Source organism: Fukomys damarensis, unplaced genomic scaffold (assembly GCF_012274545.1).
Source record: "Fukomys damarensis isolate Sample0158 unplaced genomic scaffold, DMR_v1.0_HiC HiC_scaffold_25, whole genome shotgun sequence".
Taxonomy (NCBI): domain Eukaryota; kingdom Metazoa; phylum Chordata; class Mammalia; order Rodentia; family Bathyergidae; genus Fukomys; species Fukomys damarensis.
In genome coordinates, this window is record NW_022900937.1 from 193,775 (window position 1) to 207,194 (window position 13,420).

Genomic DNA, 13,420 nt, shown 5'->3' on the forward strand with positions numbered 1-13,420 from the left:
TGCCATTGTTTGTCGCACTGGTTGTTGACATTCGGAGCAATGAGTCATTTTTGCACAGGAAAAGACCAGATAGAATTGGGAGAAGTTCAATCCCTGGAGGACAGACTTTTTTAAAAATTTCATCTTCATTGAATATACTTTTCTTTAACAAATAACTGGTTCAAAATGTATACTGTTCACATGAATATATTTGTGAATATATATGTTAAAATGCTACACAGCTTCAATCACTAGAGGAATAAGAAATAGGACACTAAATCACTCAGATTGTTCTAGTTCTTCTTTGAAACAGAAAAGTGCACAAATGCACTTAAGAGTTTCCAAGGGAGTTGGATTTCAAATAAATAAATCAAAAATTTTAACCAAAAACCAAAACTTTCAAAGGGTTTCTCAGCTTTGTCTGAAAGCTGAAAAACAGATCTAGCTGGAAAGTGAAAAAGTTTTCACTCAGGGCAAAAAGAATGAAATCTATTACTGTGATGAGAAGAGGAGTTTGGACAGTGGGTTTGATTTTTTAACACCACATGCAGATATTATAGAAGATAAAAAGCTGGGGAGGGTGTGAAAAATAAAAAGAAACCACTCTGACAGGAATTTAACTTTTTTTTTTTCGTAGTGAGTAAATCCTGTTTGTGATGAATTTATCTATAGTGCAGTGGCAAGAAGAAAGTACCACCAGTAAGACAGCATGGTTTGCTAAAGCAGCAAGGGAAATTGGAAAAGTACAGTAGTTATAACTTTTAAAATACCCTGCCAACATGTCCAAAATCTAAAAGACCTGAAGATGCTAGAATGCCACAGGAAGTAGCTTCTTGTAACTGAATACCTCATTGTCTCAATCTCTTTGCTTTCTGCTCCCGTTTTCCTTCCCCAGAGAGTCACAGATGATGGCTGGCCAGCACCAGCTGTAGCTTTGTAGTGAGGATAGTTCTTCAGGATTGACTCTTCTTTAAATAGGAGCAATGGCTACTCTGGAAGTCCTAAGGACATGGTAGTTCTGCTGTGCTTCTTTTGCAGTAGAACTGTGTCGTTTAATTATTTGATTGTGTTAGCAATATCTTTATTAACCATTGTTCAGCAATTTCTAGAGACCTTTTTATTCCATGATGCCCAGTGTAGTTATGGTAGGCAGTGGTTTGATTTTAAATATTGTTTATCTGAGCATTTCAGCTGTCTACATTGTACATGGGTATCCTGAGGAAGGAATCCTCTGGGCTGTCACTGAAAGAGGTCTGCAGGTGAAGTTCTTGTAATTGATGGATTTCCATGGAGCATGAGCAAAAGCAAAGAACAATGGAGGTGGCCAGTTCCCAGGTTCCCGCAGACACACCAAGGAGTGGACACAGCATCCACAATGAGGGATGCTATCTTTGGTCACAAATTAGTTTATCATTAGAGAGAATGGGGAAAAACTAAAACAGAATGCTGTATGTTTGCTAACAGTGGAAATGTCAAGGGATCCCATTAATTGGGCCCATGAGATCACTCATCTAAGGAAATGGGATATTGCATATTGTATGAATGCATGGTTTCTAATGTGAGAATTGGGCAGCCCCTCATGTAGCCTCTTGCTTCAAGTCCTCCTGGTGGAAATGCCGAAGGAGTTGCTGGATATCACGCTGGAGGTCATCCTGGCCTAGGGCTTCTGGTACATCCTCCAGGTGCTCCAGGTCAACATGTTTCCCATGCTGGTCCTTCATCACAGCCCTCTTCTGTGTCTTGGCTTTACTCATTGTTGTCCTGAAGAAGAGTGGACAGGAGAGAATTATGCTTTCTTGACTGCTAAAAGGCAGCCTCTTGGGGTGAGGTTAACTGTGACATTAAAGTCCTTCCTGTCTTACTTTTAGATAGTTCTACACCAAGCTAACAGTGTAACAGCTACAGGGATCTGTTCATCTCTTCCTTTTAACACCACAACTGAAATGATTCATGAAACTTTGAGAGTGTATTTTGGAGCTGGGTGTGGTTGCATACACTTGTACTGCAAGCACTCTGGGAGCCTAGGGCAGGAGGATTATGAGTTTGAGCCCAGCCTGGGCAACTTAGTGAATTAGCAAGACTGTCTCAAAATTTAAAGAGGCCCGGGGATGTAGCTCAGTGTGAAGGCCCTGGGTTCAATCTCCAGTACTCGCCCTCCAAAAAAACTGTACGTTGGAAGAAGAAGTATTTTTTAAAAACCTTTAAGAAATGTTTCAAATACATGAAACCATGTTTTAATAATGATTCTCTCAAAATGAACGAATATAACCATTCATTTTTAAATAAGTTTTACTGATCTCAAAGACCCTGATTCATCCTGAAAGAGTGATTCCGTGAGCCCCTTTCAAAAGCGAAGATAAATCATTTTTAATTAAATCTACTCAAGGCCACCTTAGTTGCTTAATCCTTAGAGTCATCTCCTGGTCTCAAGTTCCCAGAGTGACAATCTGGGAGAACTTCTCCAAGAGGCACTTTCTTTACAAAGTGAAATATTATTCTACCATACAAGGGAATGTGACGATGACCAAGAGGCTCCTAAAGCTTCGTCTGGGAGTTGGGGAAGAAGAAGAAACAGAAGAAAATTCCTGAGAGACAAATGCATTCTTTGTATCCCACACTTTGCTTCTTCTGGGCATCACACTGCCTTTCAGCAGCCTGTGGTTTGCTTGCTTCCCTCATCAGAATGACGGCTCCTTTAGAAAAGATGCTATAACTCTGTTTATTGAGCCAGGCCAGGGTATTGTTGTTGTTGTTTGGGTACCAGGGATCAAACTCAGCCCTTGTCCTTACAAGGCAGGCGGCGAAACCACTGAGCTAATCCCTAGCCCATAACTGTTTACTGATTGATTTGTTTTTGTTGTTTTTTGAGGCAGAGTTCAAGCTGGACTTGAACTCACTATATAGTCCAGGTTGCCCCCAAACTCTTGATTCTCCTGCTTCAGCCTCTTAAATGCTGAGATTCCAGGTGTGCACCCAAGATGCTCTGGCTTACTACTGTTTCATACTATTAATTTCCTCTATCCCTACTTGAAGAAAAAAATCATATCCTAGTTTGTTCACTCTTAGTTTTTACTATCTACTTGTAAATATAACTACTCATTCCACAAACATTTGATGGATGTGTTTTATGTGCCAGGCACAATTATTATAACAAATAAGGAAACTCAACCTTATGAGAATTTAAGCAATATCACCCAAATAAAAAAAATTAAGCGTTAGCATGCAGTGGTGCCAAGAATCCAAGCTCCAGAGCCCGGGACCATAAGCACAGGACCCTGCATCTTCCCTGAAACTGGATGTGAGAAGGTCCATGTCTGGAGAGTGGCCAAATATTTTCCTTACGGTTCCTATTGTCCAGAAGCTCGAAGTCCTGCCCAACTCCCAACACCTCTAAGCGTTCTTTAAGTTCATCCCGAGTTAAGAGCTGACGCACTTCAGCCTGAATGCTCCCGTTTTGTTTCCTTCTCCCTTCTCTCCTGTTCTCTCACTCTCCTCGAATATAACATGAATTACTTTGGCAAATTACATTTGTCCCTTTCAGTGAAAGGGTCAAATATGATTCCAGTGCTGGAAATGAGGTTACATTTTTCTATATATGCAGCACCCATTCCCTTTTCTCCTGAGAAGGCAGATATCTGACTATTTCTGCCAAGAGCTAGGTGAAGCCTGACAGCACTGGTGCCAGGGAATGGGCCTCTACCGTAGGGCATTTCCTGTATTTTCTGCAGGTTATGAGGTGTGGTTAAAATACATGTTCAACTTTTAAAAATGTATGACAGTGGAACACATGCTGCCATTAGCCTCTCTCAGAAACTCCCTCATTTCAAACACAGCCCATCACTCTTGCCATCTCTGAAGCAATTCTGGAGTCCTCCTTCGTGAGTGGCTTTAGTTGCCCTGTCACGGCCGCCTTGATATACTGACTTGATTCTGAACAGTTCCCTTTGATGGTCATTCTGACTTCGACGAAGAGCCAAAAGTTACACGATGTTATATCCGATAAATAAGGTGAGTGAACACACACCATCATGTTTTCACAATGCTGTGTTTCTGTTGGATGGCACTTGCACTCACAGTATTTTTTTTATCACACCTCATAAAGACACTCACAAAAGAGAACTTCCAGAATTTCTTTAGGACATGGTATGAATTATGGGATAAGTATGTGTGAAGGGAGGGGAAATAATGGTGATATGTCTTTTTCTGCAATAACTTGAAAAATTTAAATATTAACCATTATGTTTTGGTCACCCCTTGCATACAGGTGAATGCTTATGAATGTGAACGTGTACATGATAAAATGCCTTTGGCAATGTGTAAGTTTCAGTGTGGCACAGCACAGAGTTCCGTGACAGACCAGCTGTGGGAACTCAATCAAACTATCTTCAAATTCAATAGGTGTAACAAAGAACTTTGCATTAATTAATCTCCAGATCTAGTCTCCAAATTGATTCTGTGATGTTAGGGCAGAGATTGTGTAGTTTCACCTGAATAACTAGATACAAGACTTAAAAGTTCAGAATATAAAAAGCATTTTATACTCAATTCATGTCTCATTTTTTAAATTTCCAAGATAGCAATTATACTCTTTTGAATTCATAGCTACTGCTGTTTTTACACTTGATTAGAGGCTTGAATGTGACAGAGCCTTTAGCTTTGCTGTTCTAATTATTATGTTCCAGAGGCTTAAAACAGCCTGGAGAGTACTACATGTGACAGTATTTCTCTTCTTTTCAATGAGATGAAAAGCAGAATAGTGACTAGGCATCCTGTTATGTCTTCCACTGAGAAGCTAAGAACATTTTATTGGTGCCAGTCCTTACAATACTGCCACAGGACCAGAGGGAAGCAGACCTCGGGACTGGTCCCGTACTGGTACCTCAAACCCATGATGGAGGCAGGGGCGGCTCAAAGCACATCTCTGCCTGCGCCCTTCAGTACGGAGAAAAAGAGACACCAGCTGCTTTAAATGCTTTCTTATTTTACCAAAACCCCTGGCTTCACAATCCCCATGTAAATCCAGGTCCATGTTCATGCTACGTGCCACTCACATGCAGAGTCACGAAACAGCTTGTGAAAAACAGAAAGCATGTACCATGCAAAGGAATGATTTGCTGAAAGGGAGCTGAATTTAGCTGGTCACAAAGTTAATTCCTGAGCAGTGGATTAGATTCCCCCTCCTCTGCTCTTTCAATCTGCCAACACAACAGGTTCCCAGCTGGGGGACTCCTACACTGGTGACTCTCAAAGGCCCAGGGAGTCCAACTGTGTGAGCTGTCACCTCACTGCATTTCTTTTACAGCCCCATCCACTGGGGCACTGCAAGTACGACATGCCAACAAAGCTACCACTGGATCACAGCCTTACGAGACGGGGTCAACAGTTTCTGAAGAGTTCTACAACCTGTGTCAGGGCTGTCTTTCTTTTGCTACAATGGGAAAGTTTTATGGTGTTAGTTGGCAGTGCATCATCCCATGCTGACCCAAACCTTTTGATTATTGATCCATCCTCTTTCAGGATTTCCTTCTCTACTAAACTGGGGAGGTGGATTTTCATGTGGCTACCTGTGTAACTCAAAGCCTGAGGTAAGAGAAAAAGAAAAGACAATACTAGTCACAATAGTCTTCAAAGTAATCTACCCCCTTGCTGGTTCAGAGCCAATCTGAAAAGACATCTGTGAAAGGATAAATAAAAAGAATTCCCAGTAGCTTATGTAGGTGTTCTTGTTAAACAAGTTTCTTAAAATTTCCCATTTGGCAAGGAAGATTTGCTATCTTACTTAGCAAATCTGCTAATGGACATCCATACCAACTGACTTTTCATTTCCTCCATCGGAGCATACTCCTTCCTACCCTGGACTCGCGGTGGTGAATACATTGACTGGGGACAAAAACAACCAAGGTCCAGCTCAGGGAATTCATCTTCTAACTATCCAAGGTTGTTGGCAGTCAAGATGGAAGGACTAAAAGTATTTAAATAAGATTTGCTTTTATCATCCAAGTACATTCATATACAATCTCAATATATGTTGTGAGTCTAGTAGAGGGATACACCTATAACATTTAATCCTGAAATGTTTCAATGGCAAAAACTATTTTGCAGGTGTTTCTACATGCTCATTCCCCCTTCATCAAAACTCTTGGGACCAGAGGTGATTCAGAATTTAGATTTTAGAAGTAGGCTGGATAGCCTAATATCCCAGAGGAGGTGAAGACCACATCCTGTAATCAAACTCAATTCATATCAGATAGCAAAACATATGTAATTTCACTCTAGTTCATATAAAATGCTATATCAAGTTTCATGCCAGTTTATGACAAGCCAAATTAACTTGCTACTAACTTGGAAAATTTGTTTTGGTTTTAGAATTTTTGGATTTTGGAATCATAGTAAGGGTCTGTAAATCTGCCATTGCAAACCCATTGCTTAATTGTTGAGAACCAGAACTCAATAACTACACATCACTTTAAAATATACAAATACAGAAAACATGTAAATTTTTAAATTGTCATAACAATATTGAGAGAATTAGCTAGGCAGGATAATTTGCACCATCTTTATTTCTTCCCATACTATTTGGGAGTGCAAAACATTTCAGGGACTTTTAAATAACATATAGGAACATGCCCTGACTCCAGAGATTATGATCTTAATTCACCAGAAGTAAATCCTGATCATGTGTATATTTAAGAGCATGAATGAACACGAACGAACACCATAGGTTGAGGAAACATTACTTCACTTTGGAAGTTAAGCAAACAGGAAATCTGCCCTCTTGAATTATTATGCACAATTCTATAAATTTGTGTATGAAATGGCATAATGATAAATAACTTTCAAACTCAAAAACAAATATAAAATACAAACCAAAAAGCAAAAAAGACAAAATGATGCTTTTATACCTCTTCAAAGTCATCTTTGGCTGAAGGAAGGTCAGTGGCTAAACTAGAATCCCCCAGATGTTTCTCCATCCTCTCTCCACAGACCATAGTGGTTTTAACAACTTTGCTGACTCTACGGCCTTCTACTGGTTCAGCCTGAAATTGTGAGGTACTGGACAGAATTCTGGGTTCAGACAAAGTCACCTAATGGATGAAGGACACACAATGCAGTTTCTGACTGCCAAAATGTAACAAATAATGAACTTCTCTATGCTAAAAAACAAAACAATTACAATATTGTCTAGTGAACATCTAAAAAAAAAGCATTATGGAGAAATGAAGCAGAGTTACAATAAAATAGTCAATTAGTGGTGTCTATTTAATGCATGTTTCTCCACAGCACCTAATGAACCAGTTAGTCACTTGAATAAAAAAATCTCAGTTTTGTAAGAACTGACAGCTCAGTGCAGTGTAGATGGGTAAGCTGTGACTGAACTCTCTTTTCCCATGTGTAAATGGTTTCATTTGCAGTATGGAGATACAGTTAACACCAAAGGATGAACTCAAAAAGGTATGAGAGGGCTGGGGATATCGCTCAATGGCACCACACCTGCTTTGCAAGCACAAGGTCCTGAGTCCCTGGTACCATAAAAAAAAAAAAAAAAAAAAAAAAAAACCATAAACAAATACGCCAGGACATTTCAGCCCAGATGCCTGGTAAAAAAAAAAAAAAAAAAAAAAAAAAAAAGGTAGGAGGAATTGGAAAGTAGATTTCTAGAGGACCTCCTGTTTTTAAAAATAAGATTTTTGAGGATAAAATGGCAAGAATCTCACAAACTACATGTCCAAAAAGTAAGCATGTCCCTGCAACTGGGAAATAAAACAAAGAAATAAACTGTGAATCAAAGAGTTTCTGGGTCCTGACTTTAGGGACCCCCAAAGGCAGAAGTTTGAATATCATGTACTTTTCAAATGATTTCAGAAGGCTGGTGTGCCAACCAGGTACAAGCACCAAATCTCTTCCTAACATATGCCCACCCAGCAAGGAGGATTTTATTTCTTAAAACTTTGACTTTCAGATATTTGCTGTGGTCAATCATGAATTAAACAGAAAATAGAAATGAGAATGAACAAACAATGAAAATAATGGCTACAAAGCTTCTTGAAGGCTATTTTCAAATTACGCAAAATTATGAAAAAAAACCAAATGCATGGGTAACTATAAGCAGACTGCAAGATCCATGGAAACAGACAACCTCTCCCAACTTGCTAAGTTCTCTTTTGCTCTCTGTGAAATAAGACTTGGAGAGCAGGCAGTCTCACCTCTGACTGCTCGGTGTCACTCTTCAGTACAACACGCTTTATCACTTTGGAGTAACCATCTCCATCCTCGGTGTTCACAGGCTCCTGTGGTGTCCCCTGTATTGTGATCTCCTCTTTCTCTGTGCCATCAGAGGACACATACCGTCTAATGATTTTTCTAGTAACCTAAAACATATTTATGTATCTGGTTGTTAAGTCAATATTATGATACTGATCGATTTTAAACAGGAAGTTTGAGAGAGCCATGAACAGAGACCCTAGACGGTACCTTCTTCACCACGGTGTGCCCATGTTCATCAACGTATTCTTCTTCGGTGACGCTCTCTGGGGGTATCTCAGGCATGTCATCTCCCTACAGTTGGGACAAAAGAGTCACATCAGTGCTTGGCCCCAATTCTAAGAGCCACTCCCATGTGCTTATCATGTGAGGAATGTTAGAAAACCCAAAGGTTATGTGGAGAAGCACTGTTTAGATGCAAAATCCCGATAAGTAGTTTAATAAAAGGAAGCAGGTGGGTGATGACATGCTTAGGAGAAGGTAATCAAAGTTAGGTAAAACTTAAAACAAATCAACAAACAAGGAAAACAGATAAGCAAAGGCGAAGAAGGTGGAACTGATGAAGCCAATCTTGTTCTCCCTTGTTGGTACTGTCTTGGTTGTAGGCTGCAACTACCATTAACACTGCATTTCTTTACGAAAAAAAAAAAAAAAGAGGAACGTTAAGGGGTCTGCTTTCTAGTGGCCATGCACTGCCTCAGGAACATGCCAAGCCTTTATCGCCCCAGGTCAATCACTCTAAAGGTGCAAGGACAGAACTGTCCCTGGCGTGCAGTAATTCAGCAGCTGGTACCTGGATGATCACTCGCCGGCGCACAACCCTGGTAGTTACCATTGCTTCCTCATCGGAGCTGGCCTCCAGCTCCCCTAATTCCTCTGTTAGCTCCTGGGGAAGGATGGAAGCATTTGTCTGTTTAACGTGCTAAGGAAGAATTTTACTACCGCTTCTAGCTTCAGTGTACATTGTGTTCTCAAAGTCCTATTCATGGAAGCTTTGAGGGAAAAAATCAGTGGGGGTTAAAATAAGGGTGGGGTGATCTGAAAGTTCAAGAAGAATTCAGTTGTTTGGTTCAGTAAATGAAAAAAATTCCAAAAGTTGTCAGAGGATCTCTCTGTCAAAATCTGTCCAAAGAAATGTCTTGTTTGCACAATTCCTGGTAATCAAACTCTTAATAAGTAACTAAACTTAAATAAAGCATAATGTGCAGCTCTGAGCTGTTAACATTAATGTTTAGGCTTGGAATTTTAATTTACCTGTGTAGGAATATCTCATACCTATCACAGGCCTTTCTACAGGAAATCTAAATTTCCTGTAGCTATTTCATAGTCAGTAGTACATCTCCCTAGTATCCAAAGAGGCAGGCTATGAATAATATCAGCCTCATTTTGCAAAGAAATTAAGATGTGAGAACAATCTGATTTAATAGGTTTGGCCCAAATCCAGAGATGAGGCTGAGAACATAATTTTAGATTAGAATATGTCTCAGAAATCATATATATAGAATCACTTTCTCCTCATAGAATATTTTTTAAAAAGAGAACAGACAAGTCATTTTGCTTAACATATTTTAAAATATCCAAGTTATACATAGTTCTACATTCTCTGTTAAAGAAAAATGTCCAAATCTAAACCAAATTGTACTTTAAATCAGGAAACTACTGCCTAGAAATAGGATCAGCAAGAGTAATTGAAATTGGATGGCTAAGTTAAGGTCACAAGAAGTTAAGGATCAAAGTGTGGAGCTTCTAAGAGATAAGTGGAAGTTCATCAAGAATAAGTTAAAACAAACTTATAGTAATTATATAGCATGCAGAATGACTTATCAAAACTTATTTATATGCAAAGAACAGATTAAATATATGAATTTTCCAGATAATTATTTCAAGACTTAATTATTTTACTTAGCCTATGGATTCCTGGGCTAAATTTGGCAACTTTTATCTGGGGATAGCAAACACGAATCATTTTTATTAGTATTCATTTAAGCCAAGAACTTGAGATGAATAATTCTGTAGAAAGACAAACTTGGTATAAAAATTCATTTGTGGGATGAATTTATTCTTTAAGGTAACTGCCAAAATCAGGATGCAGTTCTCATCTGCCTGAATCTTTCTTAATTTAGTTGTGATTTTAGATAAATCCTGGTAACAGATGTTACCCGTAGAGTGAATAAAAACAAATGTAGATCTTAATCATAAGGATGCACTGTATTACTTTTGTCCCCCAAAAGATTTCAATTCTTTCAGATAACAAATCTGTACTCTAAGCCTTGTATTATGTTTTTTACAAACACCTTTAAATATAAAATGTTTTTGAACTCTATTACTTTTTTAAAAGGAAGACAATCACTATTTTAACTTGTAATTAAAGTCTAATTCTAATAGATTTTCATCCATCTTTGTACATGAGAGTTATTGAAAGTGCTGAGTCTTGTGCCCTCTCTATTCTTTGGAGCTCCCTCTGATTTCAGAGTCTGGAAGAAGGACCAAGCTCCTCAATTAATCTTGAGATTTGTGAACTACATGGATGAAGTGTCGGTTTAAATACATTTCTTAAGGTGGTCCAACCTCTCTTCACACCTTTAAAATTCTCTTAGTGACAGGCTGTAATGCAATCTCACGTCACTGTTGGGTATTTGGTCATTCCAAAATAGTAATAAGATTTGGCATAATGTTCCTTTTACAATTTATTGTTAAAATAAATCAAAGGAAATCTAATTGGAAATTACCCTTCCTCCAGGGAGGAAAGTTTGTAGGGGAATGAACTCCACCAGACAGCCACAGTCTGTGAGGTCCTCAGCAGACAGCTCAGAGACATATCAGGAGGGATTGAAAAATATGGTGAATGTTTAAATTTAAAAACATTTATTATAGAAAAAAATCACATTGTCATTACTCCCCCTCAAAATCCCCCTCCTCGCTTTGCACACACCTACCCCACTGTTTTTGCCATTTTCTGGGCACTTCTGGAGTCCTCTTTCATGACTATCTCTAGTTGCACTGCCCTGGCTGCCTTGATGTCCTGAGTTGATTCAGGACGTTGACCTTTCGTGGTCATTTTAACTTTTGGGAAGAGTCACAGGCACATGGTGCCAGATCCAATTAATAAGGTGGATGAGGTCATACGGTGATTTTTTTTCAAGGCGGCCTTTCCTTTGAATGGTGCTCAGCATTGGCATTCACTATAGTTTTGATCATACCTTGTAAAGACACTCACAAAAGGGCACTTCCAGAATTGCTTCAGAAAGTGACAATAACGATGTGGTAGGTGTTAAAGACAGGGAATATTCTTGAGGAGAATTAATACAATGTGTCTTTTATGATAATAATTTTCTTAAATTCAAAGATTACCTGTATTTTTTATCACACCATGTACTGAGACTCTGGCTCAGACATCCCAGGGCAGCAGACGTGCCTGAGCCTGCTCATCACCATCACTGGCCTTCACGCCTCAATTTGCTAATTCACAAAGATTACGATTTTACTACTACATTTACATTTTTCTTAGGAGGAAGATGCGCAGTGATGAAAGTAGGGCTCTTGGTTCAATAGCTAGAATCAGGACTGTGTGCCGTTCCTTCTAGATTCATTAGCACTCTGATTTTGAAAAGATTAAAGATTTCTTAAGATCCAGGCTCACTAATCTGGGAAGATTTTATTTTAAAGGAAAAAAAATTAGCAAAATGGGAACTAAAGGAAGGTTTATAGCTTTGTCACATGGATGCAGGAAAGTCTCACCTTTTCAAAAGCTGCCTCTCTGTCGAGTCTCTCAAAGGTATGTTGCTGGTCTTCCGTGATCATGAGGCTGGTTTTCCCTGGGGAGCTCTCCTCCCTATGTTCAGGGGGCTCTTCTGGTTCCTGCACAATGGGGGAGCCTCCCCACTCACTGGACACTGGAGACTGGAGGTCCAGCCTCTCCTCCTCAGGAGGGGCCCTGATCTCCTTGGGGGTCTTGCTAGGAGAGCCTGGTGCTGCTGTGGCCTTCTGAGTCTCTGTCTTTTCTGTACCTGGGGTTGTCACACTGGAACAGAAAAGCCAAATTATACTTCACGGGCATTTGCATTTCTCCTCCTCTAGCAGGAAACTGAAAGGGAAGATGAAGTCCATCTTCATAGTTTCTGATAGTCATAGTTCAAATTTAGCCAAGGGAGAGATTGGAAAAAACATAACATTGCGATATACGGTACAGAGTTATAGCTCCCTGGTGTGGTACTGTATTAACAGTAACATCTTCCAAAGATGGATTAGTTTCCAAACTTTTACAAAGCATGTAAACTATTTCATGTTTTCTTTAATAATGTTACTATATTGAGGATTTGTGGAATTTTACATAACAAAGATTTATATAGATAAAGCTTTTGAAGAAAGAACTGAAATTTGGCAGAATTAAGTAAATCCCCACAGGAAGGTAGTTACCATAATTATAAATATAAGATTTTTATAGCATCTCTGAAAAACCGTTACTTAATAGAGGTATCTGTTACACTGAAATATTTTACTGGTAGAGTTTCGAATTTTTCCAATGCAACTTTCATAATCTCAATTTCTAAGTAAGGAAATTCTTTGCCTTTTTTGGTTTTTTGTATTGATTGCAATATTCTGTCATACCATCGATATTAAACACCTAAAGGGCCTCTCTGATAGCTTCCTTTCCTTCTCATCTCTCCCTCGTTCTTAATGGTCTTCCTAAAACCCACAGGTAGATGTGGGGAGGATGGCTCAGGAGACCCTTCCAGGGCCGTGTGAGCTCCTCGGGTTCCCGTGGCCACAGAACAAATCCACTTGATGACAAAGGAGACTCTGAGATGCAATATCACGACACACTATTCTCAGATTACAGAGCCGGGCACTTGTGCCTTTCTCATGATCTGCTCTTCTTCTGGATGACCGGTGTAGCTGAAGCAACTCTTCCTCCTTTGCTTCCACAGAGCCCAGAGCTAAACAGTGCTCTAGTTTCTTTCAGTTAGGAGCTAACCCCACCCCACTCCATTTTAATGCCCTTTTAGTCTGCAGGGATAATTATATATGTGTGTGTGTGTGTGTGTGTGTGTGTGTGTGTATGTGTGTATATATATATATACATATTCAACAAAATTATATATATAAAATTATAGCTAGCTAGCTAGCTAGATGGTGTGGTGTGGCCCAGGCCAGTGATCATCAGTTCTGCGATCTTGGA

At 39.3% G+C, this 13,420-nt stretch overlaps 1 protein-coding gene across 50 annotated transcripts in view; it reads right to left on the reverse strand.

Moving 5' to 3' along the window:
- Positions 1-1,374: 1,374 nt before the first annotated feature.
- The window catches only part of Ank2 (ankyrin 2), a 442,295-nt gene continuing 430,249 nt past the window's right edge, over positions 1,375-13,420 (reverse strand). For 27 of the 50 annotated variants that reach the window (XM_033756207.1, XM_033756203.1, XM_033756195.1 and 24 more), the window contains 6 exons: positions 11,980-12,262; positions 9,035-9,127; positions 8,452-8,535; positions 8,184-8,348; positions 6,882-7,064; positions 1,375-1,740 (listed from right to left, as the gene is read on the reverse strand). In XM_033756207.1, the coding sequence (XP_033612098.1) occupies positions 1,726-1,740; positions 6,882-7,064; positions 8,184-8,348; positions 8,452-8,535; positions 9,035-9,127; positions 11,980-12,262 (823 nt within the window). In that variant the 3' untranslated portion in view covers positions 1,375-1,725. The remainder of the gene's footprint in view (positions 1,741-6,881; positions 7,065-8,183; positions 8,349-8,451; positions 8,536-9,034; positions 9,128-11,979; positions 12,263-13,420) is intronic. The other 23 variants (XM_033756209.1, XM_033756206.1, XM_010641500.2 and 20 more) reach the window with 3 other exon arrangements.